Source organism: Xenopus laevis, chromosome 3L (assembly GCF_017654675.1).
Source record: "Xenopus laevis strain J_2021 chromosome 3L, Xenopus_laevis_v10.1, whole genome shotgun sequence".
Taxonomy (NCBI): domain Eukaryota; kingdom Metazoa; phylum Chordata; class Amphibia; order Anura; family Pipidae; genus Xenopus; species Xenopus laevis.
In genome coordinates this window covers 101,093,572-101,110,592 of record NC_054375.1, presented here as the reverse complement: position 1 = coordinate 101,110,592, position 17,021 = coordinate 101,093,572, and the positions used below count along the sequence as shown (strand labels likewise).

Below are 17,021 nucleotides of genomic sequence, written 5' to 3'. Positions count from 1 at the left end.
ATTTGCATAAATGAGCCGAAACGTTGGCTTTATGTACTAAATAAAGATTTCGTTTGATTAATTACAAATTGGATTGCGGGTCTTTCCAAGAAATGTATATATATATATATATATATATATATATATATATATATATATATATATATATATATATATATATATATATATATATAAAATTTCACATAATCGCCCAGTTTGACTTAATTGCAATATAAGGACAAACAATCCCTGTTTTATTTAAGGGAGCAGGCATTTTTTTGCAGCTTAATGCACCAAATTTATTAATGCCCTATTTACATTGATTATGGGTGAGTGCAGAGGACCTCCTGTCTTTGTATGAATTTTGGGGTCACTGCCTCATTTGGCTCAGTTTCCCTTTTTTTGCTGTAGTTTATAGGAGCAGTGGCCTGCACTATGTTGTATCTCCCATCATTTCCAGCTACAGGCAGGTGATCCCAGTGGTGCCAATAAAAAGAGGAAACGTTTGGAAGTTTTGACCTTGGAAAGCAACTTGCAGGTAAAACTTAGTCCCTGTGTAAAATGTAGAATTCTTAATGAATCAGATGAAAGTGAGTGTAGGACTGGCCAGATCACGAATGACAATGATGTAGTTGGCCAGCTTGAATATATTGCAATTTGTTAAAGAGGGAGGCATTTTTAGTAATTTAATACAATAAATGCCTACATGCCCTGAATAACTCAAATAATGTGTGAGTGCAGAGAACCCATTTTTGTCTGTATGTATGGCATATGTATGACCCAGTAAATGAGTACTAACACAGTGCTGATAAAGTGATTCACAACAGGATATGTGGGCAGCACAGAGGTGTGACTGCAGCCTCTTCGTATCAGTGAGTAAAATAAGAGGCGAGTCTGCATACTTCTTTGTTAGGAGAGCGCTCGCAGGAGTGTGTGTTCTCCTGATGATGTCCTGAAATGCATTCCGTATACTGGCTTTAAAGTGTTACAAATAACCAAAACCAATTGTTTATCTCATGACACGATTGCGAGATCAAACAAAACTCAGTCAAATATAAACAAGGGGGAAATGTCCCAGAGTTAGCTCATAACCTATACTCTGAACAACATCAACATTTGTTTTCACAATTAGCAAACATGGTCTTTAAATGATAAGCTATAGCTATTTCTTTAGGTGAAAGCATTATAAATACATGGTGGCGAAATGGCACAGATAAAATTGTACATTCAGTATCCATGTATAAAAAGATAAATGTGGCTTGTTCTGCTGCAAGGTCAGGTAACAATCCCTCAAAGAGATAATCAGGCAACTGTATTATCAAATCATGTCATGATATTTTGATTATTAAACTTCCAAAATGATAGTGGATGCTTGTTGCCAGATTTATAATGCCAGAGATCATAATCTGAGACAGTTTAATGTATATTATTAAATATTTAATTAATCTTACCTGGTATGGTCTGGAAGAACCACCAGTAATACCTCTGAGGCAATTCAGACCTTTAAATAAGGGATAGGTTAAATTTTAGCAAACGACTGTATATATTTTGAAATACATGTTGAATAGCAAGCAATTCACTTTAGTCAAACCCAATTAAGTTGTGTTGTATCTATCTTAGCTGATTATAAAACCTGTTGTGTGGCCATCCCTAGAATTTCAGTTTTCAACATACTGTATATTGCATCCTCAGCTTTTTTTCTGTAGATGTGAATGTGCAAGAATTTTTTTTATTACAAAACTGGACTTTTGCTGAATGGAAAAAAATATTCCTCAAACAACTATCCATTACAAAAATTGGAAAAAAATATAAGTTTTCCTTAAAATAACATGGAGGGGACTAACCTTTAGATAAGTTCCCCCATCAATGTAGGACACGAGACCCAAGTAGGGCCTTTTTTTACTATCACTTTATGAAATAGAAATATTGATATTAATAGAAATTAATTCTACTTAAACTTCCTATAGATATTACAAAGGTTGCTTGCAACTGTTTTTTGCAAGATTTCCATCATTCTCTGTATACTTTCCATAACCTTCTCTGAACTTCCACATTATCTTTTACAGGAGTATTCCATATCTCTGCAGTAATATTCATTGATGGATTGGTTTAGTTTAGGAAAATCTCATTAAATAATTACAAATATTAATATTCAAGAACTAATTAGCTGATACTTACCCATCATTAACAAATATCTTAGGAAACAGGCAAGACAGAGTGCTGAGGGGGGTAATGGAAAACATATACACATTGACTGCATGGCCCACACTATGTAATACTGCAAAATAAAGAAACAGACAATTGTAGTTCATATATTAAATAGTAGGGATGTGAAATTACTGGTAAAGATGTAAAACAGCTGACTGATTCACAGCTTTTACATGTTTAACTGATTTAACATGAAATAATATAATCTATTTGACATCTGTTTTTTAAAAACAACGTTTGAACTCAATAAATTATAGAAATAAAAAAAATAAGCAATAAAGACCTGTTAGTACAATAGCTGTCTTGGCCACAAGGCGGTGGAAATCCACTGCTGCATCAAAGGGGATATACTGATTTAAGAATGTCTCTCTTAGAAAAGTAATAAGGTTTCGGCACATGGTGAGCAGGATGTAAGAAAACATAAATGATATGCTGGCAGCTGTGCCTCTTGCAACAATGATACCAGGCATTGTGACTTCAGAAATACCCCTGTGATGTGATTCAAAAGCATAATCTAGGAGAAAGGGTAAAAAAGGGTAAAAAAAACAAAATTACATTTATTATGAAACGTATAACACTAAGTTAAGGTTTCAAAAATGCATAGCAGCATATATAGCACTGGACATTAACACTAGTTATGTGCTATATATATATATATATATATATATATATATATATATATATATATATATATATATATATATATATATATAATATATATATATATATATATATATATATATATATATATATATATATATATATATATATATATATATATATATATATATATATGTAGTCCGGCAGTACCAGCACTCCGATCTTTAAACAGGTTTGTGGTGCACGATCAAATACAGGATATATAGAACAAGAAGGATCAGCACTCACTGTATTGATATGAAGAAAAATTTGCTTTTATTTATTTACATCATAATCCGACGTTTCGGTCCCACCTGGAGAAAGGTCCCCAGGTGGGACCGAAACGTCGGATTATGATGTAAATAAATAAAAGCAAATTTTTCTTCACATCAATACAGTGAGTGCTGATCCTTCTTGTTCTATATATATATATATATATATATATATATATATATATATATATATATATATATATATATATATATATATATATATATATTTTTTTTTTTTTAATGTAACAATACACACTAACCAGCGATTGTTCTTTAATTTTAAAAAGCCACAGTGTCTATACAAGGTACAGTAGTTTAAAACTTCAAATAGAATCATATGGAGTGCTGCAATGTAAAGTGATAGGAACATCGACCCTTTTGATTAGGTGTGAGCCATACCCGTTAGTGACATTACAATCAATGCTAATATTTTTAGCACCAATTCACATTGATTCAAACCTTAATTCAGCAATTAGATTCTCAAGGGAGAAGCTCATTATTGGACAACAATTACAGAAAGAAGCATATGATGGGATTGCAGTAATCAAGAAAACTAGTGACTAAATAATGTTCAGTATAAGGACAATGTTGCAGAGCTGACAATTCTATGATTACATTCTGCATCTGTACAATTAACCTATATGTAAAAAAAGCATGTAAAATCTCTTCAACAGCAACGGGTTTTTATAAGGAATTTGCCTTTGCCAGAACTTTCAAATAATGGAGAATATAATAAACCTTGGTTGGGTATAAATGTGTATATTTAGGACATAGAAAAACATCATATTAATAAGTCTTGCATATGTGATTTTCTGCCAAAAACATATGCCACATTTGCCTTTAAAGTCAACAATTAAAGGGATGGTTTGCCTTTAAGTTAACTTTTAGTATGTTATAAAATTGGCTAATTCGAAGCAACTTAATATTTTCTTTTTTATAGATTTTGAATTATTTGCCTTCTTCGACTGACTCTTTCCAGCTTTCAAATGGGGGTCACTGACACCATTTATTGCTACTTTTAATTACTCATCTTTCTATTCAGGCACTCTCTTATTTATATTCCAGTCTGTTATTCAAATCATTGAATGGTTGCTAGGCTAATTTGTACCCTAGCAACCAAATTACTGAAATTGCAAACGGGAGAGCTAAATAACTCAAAAACCAGAAAAATTGTGCGAATTATCTCCGAATATCACTCTCTAAATCATACTAAAAGTTCATTTGAAGGTTAACAACCCCTTTAAAGATGACATTAATAAAAGGTCACAGAACACTAGATTATTAGAAAGAAAGGCTGGGATTTTAAAATAATAAAAATAATAATCATATTTCTAATGTTCACTGGGCATTGCAAAGTAAAGAAACTGTGGGATTTCAGTGTCCAAGGTCTCATTAATGGCTTGAAAATGAAAATATCAATTTTTCCAAATCTTTTGTAAACTTATGGCATTTATTGCTACCAGGATGCAGCATTAGCAATGTTAGCTGGGTGCATAAAGTAATGAAAACCAGTCATAGTCAATGCATAGCCCTAGTTGCAGTATACTGGACTTACGGTGTGCTCTCTCTACAAACAGCCCAATAGAAATTCCATAGAAAATCACTACACAGATTATATGCCGCCGGTAATTTTCAATGAAGCGTCTGAATTCTTGCAATTTCTGATGTATTATGCCTTTTGGGTATTTTTCCTTTTTGGCCTCTGTATACAGAAGGGCCTCTGATGATGATGTCCTGAAAAAAAATGACTTGTTTTCAAAATAAATTCAGCTTGCACCACTTACATTAACTTTACTGCCAAAATGTACTGGGTATACTTAGGGGCCTATTTATCATGCTCTGTAAAAACACGGCAACCTAATACACAACACATTACCAGACACCACAGTGTAAAAAAAATCAGCACACTTATCAAGCTGTGTATTGATTTTCAGTGATCGCATAACTCTGGGGTAAATGTAAGCAGCCATTTGAAAATGCTATTGGAAAATGCGGCGTTCAGCCATCATGGTTTTTTTTTTCCATTGGAACTTTCTTGCTGTTGGAATTTTTGACTTTGATTGCAGGTCAGAAGGGTGTAAAATAGCAGCGTCAAATCCAGTGTTCAAGTGCTATTACATAAACCACACAACTTGATAAATCTGCTATTTATTTTACACAGCTTTTTTCAATACAATTTTTCTGGCATTAATTGATAATAGGCCCCTTAATAACATAATTAATTATACAGAAATGTGTGCACATGCTGTCTTAGTTAATTCAAAGTTTTCAGAAAGAGGTTCTGACCTTAGGTTATCAATTCTCTCTATTCACAACTTCAATAGAGCATAAAGTACTAAGTTAATCAATTAATGAATGGTTATTAAAGTACATCAGTAACATTTCTACTATAGCAATATAACTTTTCTAAAAGAAGGAGATAAAACATAACAGGAAATATCTGGACTGGTGTCTCCATATAGTCTGTGCTAATTGGCTACTGGAATATTTCACCAGTTACAACATTACAGGCAAAGAAAATATAGTAGAATAGATAAATAATGGAGAATGGAGAAATATAGATAATAATTTGGGAGAAAAAGAGGTAGAAGAAACAGCGAAATCATAATTAGTAAAAAGGACCAAAAAAGTATTAATCATAATCTCTAAAGAAAAGTAATTCAAAGTGTACTGTTAATTTAAATGTTAGGTTGGCATTTTCACTCACAAGTAATATAACATCCATAGGTTGAGATAGGCCTGAGCTCCACTTTAAATATTTAAAATTTTCCTTAAACAGTTTGTTGCAGGCTTCAGATATTATTGGCAGCTGTGGAGAGATCTACTCAGAGGTAGCAGATATGTGTGTGATTATTTTTGGCAAATCAAAAGGCCTTTGAAAAGCCAAGTATATGTTCAGAACTGGGACACCGGCAGACAGGTACAGCACTGGCAGTATATAAGCATGCATGCAATTAAGTGTTCTTGGAGCACAAAATGCTTAAGGCACTAAACGGACCGGTTTATAATTGTACATGAATCTGAGATAACTTCTCCCCGGGAACTTTACAAAACTGACTTTGATTAAAGAAGTTCACTTTATTATATATAACTTTATATATATAATAACTTTATATATAATTAAGCCATTTAAACTATAAAGATAGTAGGAGTCACTTACTTACTACACCACAACTGTGGAGCTATACAATTCTCCACAGTCAGGTGTGCAAAAGAGGTACTTGAGTCAACAGGCACTCCTTACAAGCCCACTGTGGAAGCATTAGGGCTAGTGCCATTTCTGAACCAGGTGGTAGTTCCAGGGCTCCCACAGCAGCCTGCATCAACATGCACAGGGGAATTATACTAAAAGTATCTGACACATACACTGTGCAGTGCAACAGCATCTGATTCACCCTGAAGTGCAAGTCCAACTGCGTCAATTTTAACACATTGGCTACATTGCATCAGGTGCATCTTCCTCTGGTTACCACAGCAATGCTGGTATCATAAGAAATAACACTGCATTGTAGTTAAAAAACATAGTAATTGCACTTAGTCCTAAACAACACCTAGTAATTACTGCCTCAACTAATTCTGCCTGATTATGAATTAGGATTTGGGAATTGGCACCTACTTACTGTCTTGTATCAGTTTTATCTACAAAAGAAACTCTTCTACACATTTGATTGAAGACCTCAGGAGGATCCATACCTGCAAAATACATATTTATCAAGCACTATTCTAAAAAAGCATTATATTGGAAAAAGTATCATATATTTGAGGCAGGCTTTGTGATGAAAATGCACATTAATTCCTAGTCATTTTTTCTGTAGTCCTATTCTGCTACTGTGGGAAATCCAGCACTGATTTCCAGTATTTGGCACTACAGAGTCCTGTGCCTCCACTAAAAGGTGGAGCAGGTACATTATATAATAGCATGCCTCCTCTCCTCCAGGTGGTGACATCACTCCCCCAGGGTATGACTCCTCACCCACAGCACCTGTGCTCACAGCATCTGCTATTGTGTTCATTTTTTGGGCCTCATAGAGCCCTCTGGGAGATATGTACCTTCCTTCTAGTGTTTTCCCAGCCACAGTTCCACAGTATATAGCTGGAAATCCCTCATATGGCAGACTATGTCATGATTTCTCAAAGTAAATGCAGGCAGCATGCAGGGCAACAGAAATCTGTCTCTTTTATTCACAACAGAAGTTGGGAATTCACAGCCAGAGAGAAGAAACTTGTAACAGTGCACAACAAATGAACCAAAACTTCATTAACAGGTTCACTGGCAGTCTGACCACACCAGACTTGGCACAGGAGTATCTCTCACCTCTTTCCTTCAGAGGGATACCATACACACACTCACATTCCTGCTTCCTTTTCAGACAGCTTCCCTCCCTCAGAAAATGACTCCTCACTTATAGTACCTGTGCTAGTTGATTTACACATTTACAGACTTCGGCATCAGTTATCCTCCTCACCTGCTGGGACGCATAGAGCATTCTGATAGATATGTGCCTTCCCTTCATAGTTTTCCCAGACACTGTGCCAACATATATATTGCTGCAATAGACCTGTACTTTAAAAATGTGTTGTTGATTGAACAAAGTGATACAGGTGGGGATTCCCATACCACCGATAATGAACCCTTACAGACAGAGGGTTGTGTTAAGCTCAGTGAGTGTGTGTTGAGTGGCAACCAAACTGAGTGTGTTGTGGAAAAAGATAACATGGTGATCAATGGTGGTAAGCCACATGGTGTGAGTGAAGAGGAAAGTGAAGTTGATGTAAAACTTCCTCTTCAGGCTCCAGATTGTGAGGTTCTGGATACCCCAGATCCTATGTGTGTCCGCACTCCTGTTCTACAGGCCAAAGAAGGAGTGTTGTCTGTCAGTGGATGAGTCCAGTATGAATACTGATAATGCTGCCAAATGTGGATTGCTTGCTAATACTGAGCAAATAACTGATTGTGTGTCAGTGTGTGTAACACAAATCTGTGACCAAGAAGGACACCCTACAGTGGGTAAATGTAAAATGCAGAGTGTGTATGTCTGACTGGGTTGATAAAAGTCCAGCCAAAGTAACTTCCCCAGTTAAAAAAAAAAAAAAAACAGGAGTCCCTTAGACATTCATGTGTCAAATCCCTGTGATAGAGGTAATATGGTTGCCTTAAAGGGTTCATTCAAAAGAGTTATACCTTCCATGAGTGGGGGTATTTTAAGGAAAAATAAGCCTCCCTGTGCAGGTTCAGGCTTAATGGCAGAAAGTGTAACTGCATGTGGTGAAAGTGACTCCCATGGTTCAGGCATGATAACCTGGGGGAGTAAATTGAAAAAAAAAGGCAAGCTAATGCCTTTAATGTGTATTGCTGCAGCTAGTTAAGCTGTTTAAGTGGTAAACCATTTTAGTAAAAGATGGATTATGGGTCCCTGGAGTGGATAGAAGAGAGCAGGGTGGGGTTCCATCCCTTGCCCCATGTAAGGGTTTTGCAGCTGCCAAGCTAAAGGCAGTTAGAGGTAATTAACTACAGGTAAGGATAGTTAAAAGGACGTGTGGAGCAACACCTCAGGGCTGCTGCTACTTCCCACTAGAGACCTCCTGGAGTGAAGAAGGGTGAGGGGCTACATGTGCTGGTGAGCACCAGGGAACAAGAGTGTTTCCCCTGAGTTGGAGAGAGCTCCAAAGGTCTGGGAGAGGACCAAAGAAACTGCTACCAGGAGACAAGTGTCTGAAGTGGGCCCAGAGAGGATTCTGGGAATTGTGGTCCGCTGAAAACCAGTGAGGGCTAAAACTCAAATGTGAGTAAAGAGAACACCAGTGAGGGTGTAAAGCAGGACTGGTTATGTTATGTGATTTCTCCATGTGAAGCCAGTGGGCTGAAGATTTGTTTTGTTGTTTTCAAAGTAAAAGCCAGCAAAGCGGCAATTTAAACTCTACAAGGTGGTCAGTCTCCATTTATGTGCTGAAATCTGTGCCGGGGCCTTGGGTTTCGCTACCGGAAGCTCACATATGGTGGAGGATGCAGGCACAGAATGTAGAAGGCTCAGACATTTTATTTTATCTTATTAAAAAAAAATATACTGTTTGCATTCCCTTTGAAGTAGTAATACTTTTAATGACCTTTGAAACGAAGTTGGGAAAAGCGGAGTTCCTTGTCATGATCTCGGAGAAGGTAGTGGAAATCTTCCAGTGTTAGTTCTTCTTTATTTTGGAAGCCAGAATCTCTGAACATTATCTCAATCACCTGCTCTGTTTGGTCTTTTGAGATGCAGTTGTTAGATATTTCAATAAAAGATCTGAAAAGAAATGCATGTTGTCAGAACATGGATCCCTTGAAGTTGAACATGTTTCTTATCCGTAGTGATTTCTTGGCTTATGGCAGGCATTAGCAACTATTGCCAAAAAAATATTTTTTACAGATAAGGAGTCATTTTATCATTTGCATTATCATATCATGTCTTCTAAAAAAATGTAAACATTAAGTGGTTATTTACTAAACCTCAATTTTTTTCTGGGCGTGGTTTTTTTTTGGACAAAATCTTGAATTTTTCATGAAAAAAATAATTTTTAGAGATTTATCATACCCCAAAGCTGCTAAAAGTCCAAATACGAAAATACTCCATCTCAAACCTACTGAGGTCACGTAGAAATGAATGGCAGATGTCCCTTTTACAATTTGAAGATATTGTGATCTGAGCTGTGTTTTGTCCGATAATCTGAAAATTTTGGGGGTTTTAGGCAATAAAAAAATCTAGTGATTGGGTGTGAAATCCAAAGAAATAGTATGATTCTGGTTTTCGCTCAATTTTATTGAGTCTTTTCCCGAACCGACTTTTTCGAGTTATTTTATTGAGAAATAAGATAAAATCAAGGATGGGAGTTTTGTTGCACTTGGTTTAAAAAAAATATGAGATTAATTCAAATTTTAGTAAATAACCCTCTAAATAAACCCAGTAGGATTAATTTGACACCAATACAGATCAAGGTAGTTTAGTTACCATCAAATACCACATACAATTTTATTATTACCGAGAAAAAGGAAATCATTTTAAAAATGATAAAGTTACAATGGACTCCCAATAATTTAAGCTTTCTGGATAATGGGTTTCCGGATAAAGTGTCCTATACCTGTAGGCCTATGATTTCCCTTTTTGTATACAGTTATGACATCCTAATGTGAATTTAAAGTGATACTGACACTAAAAAATATAATTTAAAATATGTACATAAAAAGTTACCTATAGTTCATGTTGATCGTTTTTCACTGATAGGGCTGCTTTTGTAAGTAATTGTTACTTAAAGTTCCTAAACCTGACTGTTTTGCCAACCCGACTTTCCCTTCTCAACATGTCCCTTAGGGGCAGGTTTACTAAGGTTCGAGTGAATTTTCAAAGTACAAAAAGTAATTTATTGAATACTTCGACCATCGAATAGGATACTACGACTTTAAATTTACTTCGACTTCAATTCGAAGTAAAAATCGTTCGACTATTCGACCATTCAATAATCAAAGTACTGTCTCTTTAAAAGAACTTCGACTTCAATACTTCGCCAACTTAAACCTGCCAAAGTGCTATGTTAGCCTATGGGGAACTTCCAGAGCAATTTTCTAAGTTTTTGGCATTTGAAGGAAAATCGTACGATCGTACGATAAAATAGTTTGAATCATTCGATTCGAAGTACGATTGTACGATTGTACGATCGTACAATCGTACTACAATCGGAATACGATCGTACGATGCTAAAAACCCTATGAAATTCGAATTCGAAGTATTTTACACTTCGAAATTTAACCCTTGATAAATCTGCCCCTTAGAGTTTCTAATGCTAGCAGACTGCGGAAGCTCAAATATGGCAGCACCCTCAGAGAGGAACATTGGGGATCAGATGGGTAATATAAAAGCATCTGTAAATACTTTTATGGCAAAATTATAGATAACATGAGAAGACAATATTATGATAGGTGTAAAAAAAAAAGGTTTAATTTCTGGTGTCAGTATCTCTTTAAATCATCCCTGAATATTTATTGATTGGACTAAAGAGTTTTGCAGCGTCTCTGGCGATCAGTAGCCTAATAAATACGTTGCAGTACAAGGTTTTGAAAACAAAAATCTTTACTTTAACATAGTGAAAAATTCCTCCTTTGAAAGAAAGCCATTCCCATCAATATCATACATCTTAAACATCAATTCAGATTTCTCTTTAGGAGTACCTAGCAGGATTAAAAACAAGAAAATAAGCAAAAATAAACGTTTGATTATAATTCTGTAGGATAAAAGTTATCAATATAAGAAATTCATTGTGTACCATACATTCTTCTTTGATATTATTTCAACCTTTTGCCATGCTTTATCTGTTTATTTTTAGGTTTATCAGTGAAATTCTAGTTACATGAACTTTACTAAAGGGTCACTAGTGATGGCCAAAATTTTTCGCCAGGTTTCGCTGTGAAAAAACGCCCATAGTCTCAGATGTCTGGTCGATCAGCCCTAAGATAAAACAAACAACTCATTAGAACTTCATCCCACCAAAGCCAGGTAATATGATACATAATTGGTAATATTAAATATAATTGAAATGCCAATGTTTATTAGTCAACCATGCCAACACATTTTAAATATGTATGTGTTGGCATGGTTGATTAATAAACGTCGCCATTTTAATTATTTTCAATATTACCAATTAAGTAACTTAGTACCTGGCTTTCAGAGGATGAAGTCCTATTGAGTTTTTTGTTTTATATTATGGTAATTGAAGTTGCGACACCATTAAATATAGTGAAATATCTTTGCTCAATCATTTTTGTTATTCTAGCAGATCAGCCCTAAGGTGTTGAACAAAACAAATCCACTTTTCCACAACAGCCAAACGTCTCATAAAAACGGAGTGTTTTTTTTACACCAACGGTTCTTTAGGTTTTTCCAAAATTCAGTCAAGTCAGTCAAGAAGGTGATTATAGAATTGAAATGCAAGGGCTTTGCAAAATGTTTAGTCTAAGCTAGTAAAGGAGTCAAAGATTTTTATGGGTTCATTTAGATACAGTTTACAATAGGCAGTGTCTTTAAAAGAAGTATATTTCCATGTCCAAATAAGTTCAAAGAATATGGCTTGTGCTGAAGATACTTTTTGCCTATTGTTTTAATCACAAATATATTGTTTTTGTTATTCCTTGAACCAAATAGGTCACACAAGGAAATTGAAGTTACTGTATATTCCTTCTGAGGTAGATAATAAGGTATTTATAGTTGACTTTCAAGCTGGGCTTTCAGATGTATCTAATGGAGCAATAAGATTTTTTCTAAATAGCACCCTAGCTGACTTTCATGAAGAGCCCCCCACCTCTATTCCAGGTACCCCAGTTGTACAGTACAACAGTATGATGTTGAGATGGTGCCTGGCTCCTTTTAAACAGTTGCATGAAAGGTTTTGGTTTTGAGTGCTTGCAGGTGAAAAGTTTTTATGAAGATTGGAAAAATCTAGAACAGGGTAATACAATATACTGTATATCTTTGATATATTGTTACACTATATACTTGCACACACAAATGTTTGTTATCAGAGGGAAGACCAGTATTAGTTATTGCAGAGAGTACAAGTTAACCATGCACTAGCTCCAGGACTGGTTCTAAATAATTATCGCTTATAAATTTGCTTAAAACAATTACAGTATAGGTAAGGGGAACAACTGAAAATGACTAGGCTTACCTGTCATAAAAATCAGTAATATATTCAGGAATTCTCTGAAGGATAAATACCCATTCCCATCTTCATCTGCTAGAGAGAACATTGACTCCACAAACATGGACTGTGGCTTTAGTCCCAGTGATTCAGCAAATTCAGTCCTGCTTAATTCACACTTAAGTGCTTCTTTCACCTTTGCACTACTACTACCCGTAACGTCTGATCGACTGATATGAAGAACCTGCAGAGTGTTGAAATTGTAGAACAAATTGTAGCACAATCTTCATTCACATTCAAGATATGCACATCAAAAGTGTTGGTTGTTTTTACAGAATCCCATTGACATAATAAATGTTTCATTACAAAAAATGATAACAATTGTGAGAAGTCACAGGTTTAACTTGGGGTAAATGGTAACTCCCAACAAGAAGGAACCACATGAGGGGCCGATTTGCTAATACTTCAGTCACGGGGCTCAAGCATTCAGGTACTAAAATTATGCTTATTCCTAAACTCATGCATGGTAATAAGAATTTATGAATTTACTTATTTATCATTATATTGCTTACATTTAAGTTTGTTTTTTTGATTATTATATGATTTGACTTATTTATCATTAAATTGCTTATATTGAAGTTTGTATTTATGAAACATAATGTGTGTATTTATGGAACTATATCATGCTGCGCTCTCGTCTTATCATTTCACTATACTAATATTTGTCATTATTAATTGATAATATTAAATTGATGTTGCTGGCTGCTATGTCTATACTATTACATTTTGGTTGACTCATTACTAACGGATTTACTGTGACATTTTAACTGGGGGTTCATTTTATTGTTATCGGTGGGGGTATATAAGTGTGCTGTCTGTAAGGGGCGCCCAGGCTTCTGATGAAGTGACACATTAGTTATGAAATGCGTTAAGCTTGTTGTTTCCCTGCTCACTTCTTTGACTGTATTTTAAACTGATCAATAAAGCTGTATTTGTTTTATCAAGTTTGGTTTCACCATGGATTGTGTACTACAATCCCTACTGCCATGCATCATTAATTGTTTGTTTCCGTAGCCAGAGTGGTAAAGTGGGATTAAATCAGTGAGCGAATGCTTTTGCTCTCTCTCCCCTACAATCAGCGTTCACCCTTTCTGTTTGCAAGAGAATGCTCTGTGGCTCAAAGAAATAAAGGGGTCTCTACCATCAAACCATCACAAGGCATCTCATGCCACAGTTTCCTTACCCTCACAGTGAAGTAAAGATGAAAATGTCTTTCTTCCAGTGACACCACATCTCAAGAGAAAACTAACCCAAAGTTAAAAGTTTATTTTAAATTTAAATGTGGCATATGGTGTTGATTCGTTACATAAAATCTATTTCAAATTAGTACAGCTGGTTTCCTCTATCTATCTCTATCTATACAAACATCAAATGAAAAAAAAGAATATTTGAAATGAGGATGAATCACATCATCAGATTTATTTAAATGAAACAGGTGCAGGTGAAGACTTTGAAGCCATCTGCCTGGAGACAAGAATACGTGTGAATATGATACTCTTTTGTAACTGGGAATAACACCAATAATTACAGTGATGAAAATGTCAGCGTTATCATTTTAAAAGCATGCTCCAATTTAGTATTCATTCCAGTAAAGATCCATTATGTTATATATCCACCTTACCAATGTAAAGTTAACAAAGTACCTGGGCAAATGACTGTCGAAAGAATGTTTCCAATATATGGCCTCTTTGTTTTTTTGTTACAGCGTCTTTCATCAGATGTTTTTCACTCTTTTTGTATTGATGTAGTTCAATTCCGTTCTCTTGTAGCTGGTTAATGAATTCTTTGCATTTTTCCTCATTGTGGAAAAACAGCACCTGGAAGAAAATATCCTTAAGGAAATGGAATCTAATCTTGTATTATTTTCTCTAATTATTGTGAGTATTAAGTTGCCTATCCATATTTCTTTGTTCTGGTTCATTAAGAGATCCATATTTCTGCACTATTATTTCTGACCACCTTTACAGTCAGAAACTTAAACCAATCTTCAGTTTTCTTAAAGGGATACTGTCATGGGGAAAAAAATGTTTCAAAATGAATCGGTTAATAGTGTTGCTCCAGCAGAAATCTGTACTGAAATCTATTTCTCAAAAGAGCAAACAGATTTTTTTATATTCAATTTTGAAATCTGACATGGGGCTAGACATTTTGTCAATTTCCAGGCTGCCCCTGGTCATGTGACTTGTGCCTGCACTTTAAGAGAGGAATGCTTTCTGGCAGGCTGCTGTTTTTCCTTCTCAATGTAACTGAATGTGTCTCAGTGGGACATGGGTTTTTACTATTGAGTGCTGTTCTTAGATCTACCAGGCAGCTGTTATCTTGTGTTAGGGAGCTGTTATCTGGTTACCTTCCCATTGTTCTTTTGTTTGGCTGCTGGGGGGGGAGGGGTGATATCACTCCAACTTGCAGTACAGCAGTAAAGAGTGATTGAAGTTTATCAGAGCACAAGTCACATGACTTAGGGCAGCTGGGAAATTGACAATATGTCTAGCCCCATGTCAAATTTCAAAATTGAATATAAAAAAATCTGTTTGTTCTTTTGAGAAATGGATTTCAGTGCAGAATTCTGCTGGAGCAGCACTATTAACTGATTCATTTTGATTTTTTTTTTTTCCATGACAGTATCCCTTTAACAATTCAGAGTACATAAACATTTTACAGTGGAATGCAACTTAGTACAGTAGATTACTTGAGTTGGTATTTTTTGCAAGGTTCTTTGTACATAACCATATTTTGACTCTTCTCCCTGAAGCTATACCTGGATTATTTCATTGCTGGTCAATATCAGTTGAATAAACTGGCTTCCCTGCTGGCTTGGATCACAACATTACACATAGGTGGAAATGAAAAAGGTTGTGGTCAGTGTGTTTGAGACACTATGCAATCTTAGACAAGACTATCTCAACTCAAAGTTTTTAGCAGGTAGCATAAAAATTGCTGCACAAATTATACACTATATCCTTAATACATTTATTAGACATACATAAAGGGGAAAAGTAATCTATAATAAATGTTGAATTTATTAATTGCTTTCTTATTACAATTCATCCCTCATTTTAGGACTCTTTCATTGTACATATTTATTTCATGCTCTGTGTTTTCAAAACCTCATGTCCACACAGCGAACAGGGTCACTGCACTGTCTACACCAGTCACATTTGGCTTCAGGAAGAGCCACTGTGTATGCTATGGGTCCAAGCCTGGAATATATGCCAATTACAGAACTCATAGTCAAAAAGATTGGTTAAACCAGATCAAGAAGTGCTTTACAAAATTATCAGACAATGAACTGCACCTGGTATATTTGGGCCCAGTAAACAACTCAGGAGCAGAAAGCATAGCAACGGTTCTAGTGCCATATAAAGTGATTAATGAGCATATTTATAAAGCCAGAGAACTTCTGTGCACATATAGCTTTGGCAAAGCCCAGCTCCATTTTACAGTTTGTTAATTTAGACCAGGATACTATATAAAATGCCTTAAAAACAGGACTTACTGTAAAAGTGAAAAAGAGAATTTTTGAAAGCAAAAACCAAGAGCTCTAAAATCTGTACCTACCAAATCATATTCTTTGGGGATCTTAATGAGCAATGTTTTGGAGCCATGGTTGTTTGACTGGATCACAATTACATTTTTCTGGCTCTGCAAAGTGATGGTCCTTCTAATGGCGCATCTGGAATCTAAAACTTTGATAACATTTTGAGGGTCTATTTGTAAAATAACACTGCATATTGGTTCTTTGGGTCCTTGCCATTCTTGAGCTGTAAAAAGGAAATTACTCTATTACTCTCATTATATACTGTGGTTTATTTAGTGTAGCATATAAATACATATTGAAAATGGGCTGTACATGGTAAGATAAATTCTGAAGGGGAAGTAGTCAAATATAAAAAATGGATTGTGGACCTTCTGAGAGATGAGACTAGCTGTAATAAATTAAAATATTTTATGTGCATGTAATATTTAATCAGTAGACCTTATACAAGTTTAGTAGGGTTAAACCAATTAATAGTGTTAACTGAATAGCATTAATATGAAAAACTATTTGTGTTTGTGGATATAAACTACTGTGGATAAACCTAATGTACAGAGGAAAAATAGAAAACATTATGAACGCTTGCACAAAAAAACCCACAAAGCGTAAAAGGTTTAATCACCTCTAGCAACCAATCAGGAAGTAGCATTAACTTGTATCTGGGT

General features: G+C 35.2%; 1 protein-coding gene across 2 annotated transcripts in view; it reads right to left on the bottom strand.

The window, feature by feature from the left end:
• The window catches only part of LOC108711340 (dual oxidase 1), a 62,731-nt gene that overhangs the window by 13,410 nt on the left and 32,300 nt on the right, over positions 1 to 17,021 (bottom strand). For both annotated transcript variants that reach the window (XM_018252981.2, XM_041586727.1), the window contains 10 exons: positions 16,380 to 16,582; positions 14,465 to 14,638; positions 12,789 to 13,005; positions 11,202 to 11,295; positions 9,204 to 9,379; positions 6,719 to 6,791; positions 4,654 to 4,832; positions 2,471 to 2,701; positions 2,158 to 2,257; positions 1,431 to 1,480 (listed from right to left, as the gene is read on the bottom strand). In XM_018252981.2, coding sequence (XP_018108470.1) covers positions 1,431 to 1,480; positions 2,158 to 2,257; positions 2,471 to 2,701; positions 4,654 to 4,832; positions 6,719 to 6,791; positions 9,204 to 9,379; positions 11,202 to 11,295; positions 12,789 to 13,005; positions 14,465 to 14,638; positions 16,380 to 16,582 — 1,497 coding nt within the window. The remainder of the gene's footprint in view (positions 1 to 1,430; positions 1,481 to 2,157; positions 2,258 to 2,470; positions 2,702 to 4,653; positions 4,833 to 6,718; positions 6,792 to 9,203; positions 9,380 to 11,201; positions 11,296 to 12,788; positions 13,006 to 14,464; positions 14,639 to 16,379; positions 16,583 to 17,021) is intronic.